Genomic DNA, 6430 nt, shown 5'->3' on the forward strand with positions numbered 1-6430 from the left:
GAAAATTTGTAAACTTAGAATGTGCTCTTAAATTGCATTAATCTTCAAGGAAAACACTCCATTTGCAGATGAAGTTTTAAAGATACATAAATACGCATACAGAAAAAAATGGGTCAAATACGTTTATCATTAAGGTTACTCAGTATTTCCATCAACGATTTTTTTTTATATAAGATATGGTCTAAAATCCATTCATCAATTAAATCAGACTTAGTGATGAAATTTCGAGTTCACTTGGATATACCGAACCAACAAATGAAAAGAATTAACTTATATTAAAGTATTGAATGTGCATTTCTAACATAACATTGATTTTAATAAAACACTGCAATCCATTAATATTACACTGTCAATTAATATTACACCAAATCCGAATGAAAGGACTATTGAGTATTGACTATGAAACGTCAATCGTCGATGTATCTAAATATCGTCTAAATGGCCATGATGTCATCTTATGTATCTTTGAAAATAAATGATGGCTTTGTGTACAAAAACAACTAGAGGTACTGTGAGCGATGAGCTCACTAAATGATACCCCCGCCTCTCATATGCTATAACTGTTGAAGAAGTCCATGTTTTCCTGTGGCCGGGAAAGCAAAAATATGTGTCGGATTAAAAAGTAATATAGGAGGTGCACAAGATTCTGTGAAAGTTGCATCAAATTTCTTTCAGTGGTATGAGAGGAGTTGTGGATAAGAGATGGGTACCCCAAAGCGTAACAGACGGACGGACGGACGGAATTAACGAATTACTATATACCTTCCCGCTTTTCAAGCGGGGGGTATAAATATATCTTCTGATCTTAAATACAGTACTGTTTGTCATTTCCATATTTAATATGAAATATTAGACGTGGAATCAAAGGTCTTGGACGAGTAAACATTTTCTGTCCAGGGGTCACTACCGCTGTGTATTCTTTTTTTCGAAAACTGATTGTGTAATCTTAACCTTACAATGAACATGTTTCAAATTCTAGATTATAGCATTTATGTACCCTTGAGGTAGTAATTAATGTTAAAACTAGACCACCATACCGTTTGACTTAAAGAATATTTCAATATTAAATTTAACTGCAATCTTTTTGTATTGTCTAATTCTGATTTTATTTATCAGTTACATATATTGAATTATCGAAGTCTAGCTAACAGTTGAAAATAAATTTAAAAAAAAAGAGCGTGCATTTTTATCTCATAGAGAAAACGAATCGTGAACTGGACAAAAACATGCATGGACGTTAGACATACCAGATAATGGTACAGGTGAGTAGAGCGAGTTACTTTCTTGTTGTTCTGACAAACCTGTTGTAACCTTTATATGCGATTCAGGTAGACTTGGTAAAACAAAGTCAAATTGAATACACAAATGATTTATTTTCATATACTGTGCAACATGTATGGTCTGACAACTCAGCAATTCAGTATACCAATATGCCTTTTTCCTTTTTTACCTACTTTGAAAGAATCATAAAACATAAAAAAAGTGTTAAACAAAATTATGACTATCAACGAAAAAGATACAAAGAAGGATAAAAGCATATTGATTTTTGGTCACTTGAGTAACACAGATCATCAAAAAGTCAAACTGCACATAAATACGCGTATAAAGTGATATTTTTCAAAAATGATACGCATATTTCTGACATATATGAAACAGGAGTGAAAAAGTGAAAAAACAAAAATGACAACATCTTAAAAATACTTAATTTATTTACACGTAAAATCTTCCATGGTTAAAAAATGAAAAAAAAAATGTCGATAACAAGAGCCATTGATTGCGGAGCATTCTCTTGCAAAAGAGAACACATGTATCTATAATTCAAAATAACATTCAACAATATAAAAAAAACGAGGCCCATGGACCACAATGCTCACCTGAGTAACTTAAGCCATTCTGCCATTTAAAAGATCTCCCCCTTTTTAACATCTAACTTGACCTTGACACTCCAAAAGGATCATAATTCAAACAAATAAGAATTTACACTACCCCAGGATGCCTCGACATAAGTTTCATCTTTTTCCCCTAAATTATTAAATGTAAAACTTTGGTTCCCAATAGTAGCCCCGCCCTACCCAGTGGGTCATGATTCGAATAATTTAAAATTAACACTATACCAAAGGATGCTTCCACATAAGAGTCAGCTTTTCTGCCAAAGTGTTCTTTAGAAGATTTTAAAAGTTTTTTTCCAATATACTTCAACGTAAAACTTAGATTCCCTTTAATGACTCCGCCCTACTCCCGGGGTTATGATTCATACAATTTAAAATCTACACTACCCAAAGGATCATTTCACATAATTTTCATATTTTGTGGACCAGTGGTTCTTGAGAAAAAAATTTAATGACTCCAACCTCTTTTTGTTTTTGTTTTTTAATATCTCCCCTTGAGAAATGTCCTTCATTTTCAAAATTTAAATTTCCTTTCACCTGAGACGAATTTGTATCTAGTTTCGTTAAAATTGCCCCATTGGTTCTTGAAAAGAAGTTGAAAATATGAAAAGTGTACAGACGGACGGATGAACAGCTAGACAGACGGGCGACAGACAAAATTTGATCACAAAAGCTCACTTGAGCCTTCGGCTCAGGTGAGCTTCAGTGACAAAGTCACTTTTGTTTCGCATATAAGGACACATCAATTCACACATTCACAAGCCAGTTACTATATCTTTCCAGGGGATAAAGAAAAGTAGTCAATTTCAGTGTGTCCTACCGTGTCTATTACCCTTTTAGATAAGACATAATGGTCTTTTTAGCGTCCTTGTTCCTGGGACAAGGATAAAATACACCGTTCCATATCAGAAGAGTTGTAAAAGATCTGACTCTTCTGTCCGAGCACCTGTCCAGAATTTTCGTTGGCCTTTGAGTCGGTTCACAAGAATGTATTATGATCAGCATTATTTTTCCTTGATTTAATTAAAAAAATGATTTTTCAAAAATGAATTGATAACAAATCATGTTTCAGAAATGAATTATTAAAAATTAATTTTTCAGATTTGGAAAAAAAGTAAAAAGAGGAAGATTTTTTTTAAATAATTATAAATGATTAAACTCTCCTACCTTTATATGAAATGTTTTCTAATGATGTATCAATTTCGTCCTTCAGTCGGGAGGAAGCGTAACAAACAACCAGGATTAGAGAATATAGTTTGGGAGAATCCTTTGGATCTAAGCTTTGTAATGCATATTCTGGAAATTCTTTGCTTCTCGAACAAACGGATAGATTTCTTTGAAGTTTGGATGCAAAAAACCTTCTCTGTAACAAAAATAAAATACAAAACGCACGTTACAAGTGGTCATTTGATATACATAAGATAATATTGTAAATTGATTTTTCTTTTTACAAAGATTGTTTATATAGTTTCTATATAATTTATTTTAGTCAAAAGGTTTAACGTAAAACAATGTGCAAGCAGGATTCTTACTAGTGGTTGTAATCATTCTGCACCATAGCCGATGGAAAGCACTTGTCCCAAGAAGAGTTGCTATTGCTATATTTCTGCCTATAATAGATCACAAAATGATGAAAGAAATTACAAATCGACCTTATTATGTATATTGTGCCTGTAAGAAAGGTATGAAAAGAGTCCAACATTATTGGTTATTCTAAAATTTGAATAACTTTGTAAAAAGAAAAAAAATCTGGATCTATAAATAGCGATGCATTTTGTATTAAAAAAAAACAATGGTGAATATATCTTTTGGTTTGTTGTTTTTCTTCAAAGACAATGAGACTAGGAATAAATCAACACCTAAGTCATTGATATATTTGATATTCGCAGTGCACGCCATATGACAAATATTATATATTTAAAATGAATATATACTTATTTTTGTACTTAAAATCTGATATAAAGCATGAATATATACTTTTGTAGGGGGGGGGGGGAGATATCAAGTTATTTAACATTTATTTTAATGTGAACATTAATTAAAGCAATCAAAGGATACCCACCTGAGAAAATTTTACAGATCAATCTACAGACAAAACCGTATTGCGCTTGGACTCCTTGGGAAGAATAAATGATTACGGGTGTTATGTATCTTTAATACCAGGTATATGCAGGTGACATGTAATCTTCAATTTCGTCATTGTTTGTATATATATTTTAATTGTAATATATCAAAATCATTAAAATGATCTTTTAGCAAGATAAAATAGATAGACAAGAAATCAACTTATCAATCTTATTTTAAGTACACCATTAAATACAGAGGTATATATACTTTTAAGTCTTACCTAAGTCATAGATATCTCCAGGCTGGTATAAATTATCAAATGAATAGAGAAACAGTGGTATATCCATCTAAAAACAAAGAGAAAAATGCCTGTCAAATATCAGAAATAAGAATCGTTCTTAGATTGTACTAAAAAGGGTTTAGTTTGGACTTTCTTCTGCCTCAAAATATTAATTTCATGATCCTGGCTTTTATGTGAATGAGTGGACAAATAAGAGAATCAATAAAGAATATAATAGGTAGGGGGACCTTCTTGCAATGTCACATAATTAGTTTGGCACATTTACCTATATATTATGCAGAAAAGCCTAAAATGACTCTGTTTTTTTATATAAAATGTAATATAAGAGCTGCCGCCCACTAAAATTGATTGATTGATTGATTGTATATTGTTTAACGGCCCTCTTGAGAATTTTTCACTCATATGGAGACGTCACCGTATGCCGGCGAAGGGCTTCAAATTAAGACCTATACTCGGCACTCAGGGCCATTGAGCAGTGAGGGTTCTTTATCGTGCCAGCGCCTTTTAGGGTTTTTAAGGTCATATCCGAAAGACCCGTGACTTTCACTTCTAGTGCCGAGCGCTTGGCGAAGGAACAGTCACTACCTTTGTTTACGTCTTAGGTATGACGCGACGCCGCGAACGAGAATCAAACCCGGGCCTCCCGATCACGAAGCGAACGCTCTACCACTAGGCTACCGTGACCGGTCACTAAAATTGATGAATATATTGTGAAAAATGCTTTGAAAAATAACATATTAAAAAATCTGTACTTTTTAGACAATGCATGTTTTCCGATAGAAATTAACCGATGATTTATGTCATCTGTATAAATAAGAGAAAATAAGACAGCATTTTTTGCATTATTAGGCAAAGGTTGGTAACACACCCCTCCCGCGAACATAGATTACGCCGAGCTCGAATTTTATCATGGCCAGATGTTGTAAGTGTCAATCAAAACTCAAGGATTGCATGTACTTTGCAAACATCTCCCCTTTATGGCAGATTAGATAACTAGAATTGATTATATGTAAAATGCATATGTAAATATTTTAAAGCGTTTACAATACAATACAAATAGTGATACAAGAAAATAATTTGATTTGGCGAAAACGTGATAAGAGATGTTACAAATGTTGTTTTTATACTTTCACCATGCATTCAATCTGTTCAGCCCCGGGCAAGTGAAAACGTCTCCATGTTTTAAAAAACGCTTAATTCTTGAAAGGGATGTTAAACAACAGAAAAACGAACAAAATCATGCATATATTAAGCAATTATGAATTTTTTAACAATATTATCAAGGACGTACATATGTAAATGACACACTTCAACATTATTAGAATCCAATCAGCTTTTGGTTAGGCGGACGTAGAACCGCTCTCGCATATAGCCATAGTTGTTTGTACAAGTGCTTTTTACAGACGAGCTTTGGTATAGAAATTTGCTGCTCACCTTGTTATAAAATTGTGCGCACATTGTTTCCCAGTTTTTGACCTTCAGTTAACAGATAGACAAACAGACGTGAACAGCCTATTAGTTATTTTTTTCTATAGTTTTGGTGAGTACTTTTTGATTAATGCAATCATGAATATTATGATTATGTCGTTGATTTCTAATTTCACGAGATAAGAAATATCTCTACACTTTCTCTTTATTCATCTAACGTATATTCATCCAATTTGTCATTAATGTTTTCTATTATACACAAGATTAATGAATGAACAAGATATAAACCGAAAGTAGAGAAATGAAATGCATATTTTTTAATTACCTTTTTTGTAGGAAATAATCAAGTTCTCATATTCAGAATAAGTAAAATTCTCATGGCTTAAATTTTAAATCCATCGTCTTATAGTTCTTATGAAGACATTACAGGTATTGATCGAGTCTATCATGTATTACATGTAAGCGTACATTTTTTTATGTCCGCTTAGCAAAACAAAAAATAATAATAACGCAAACTTCCGGTTTAAAGTGATATTGTATTTTGTTCTCCCTGTTTGATGAAAAGCATATGTATTAAGTGTATATCGCAGCGTAGATGTCTTTTGTTCTAAACTTTTAAATCGTAGGATTGAAAGGACAAAAATAAGACGCAAAGTAATTCATAATGATTATAAAAAGAAAACCATCAGTAGATCCACATCGTACATAGCGTTTATCGCAAAATGAAAACATAAAGTTGCATTAA

At 32.5% G+C, this 6430-nt stretch overlaps 1 protein-coding gene across 2 annotated transcripts; it reads right to left on the reverse strand.

Moving 5' to 3' along the window:
* Positions 1-1729: 1729 nt before the first annotated feature.
* LOC134266256 (uncharacterized) lies at positions 1730-6155 on the reverse strand. Of its 2 annotated transcripts, XR_009991932.1 has the most exons (6): positions 6011-6155; positions 4237-4303; positions 3952-4005; positions 3422-3499; positions 3057-3252; positions 1730-2902 (listed from the first exon to the last, which is right to left on the reverse strand). XR_009991932.1 is itself a non-coding variant. In XM_062748478.1 (5 exons), the coding sequence occupies exons 2-5, from the start codon at positions 4301-4303 to the stop codon at positions 3086-3088; spliced, it is 366 nt and encodes a 121-aa protein (XP_062604462.1). In that variant the 5' UTR covers positions 6011-6155; the 3' UTR covers positions 3056-3085. The 2 variants fall into 2 exon arrangements, 1 of the variants encoding a protein (XP_062604462.1); XM_062748478.1 differs by lacking the exon at positions 1730-2902 and having other exon boundaries at positions 3056-3252.
* Between the last annotated feature and the right edge of the window lie 275 nt (positions 6156-6430).

Source organism: Saccostrea cucullata, unplaced genomic scaffold (genome assembly GCF_032062105.1).
Source record: "Saccostrea cucullata isolate Sc308-1 unplaced genomic scaffold, CSIRO_AGI_Scuc_v1 ctg10320, whole genome shotgun sequence".
Taxonomy (NCBI): domain Eukaryota; kingdom Metazoa; phylum Mollusca; class Bivalvia; order Ostreida; family Ostreidae; genus Saccostrea; species Saccostrea cuccullata.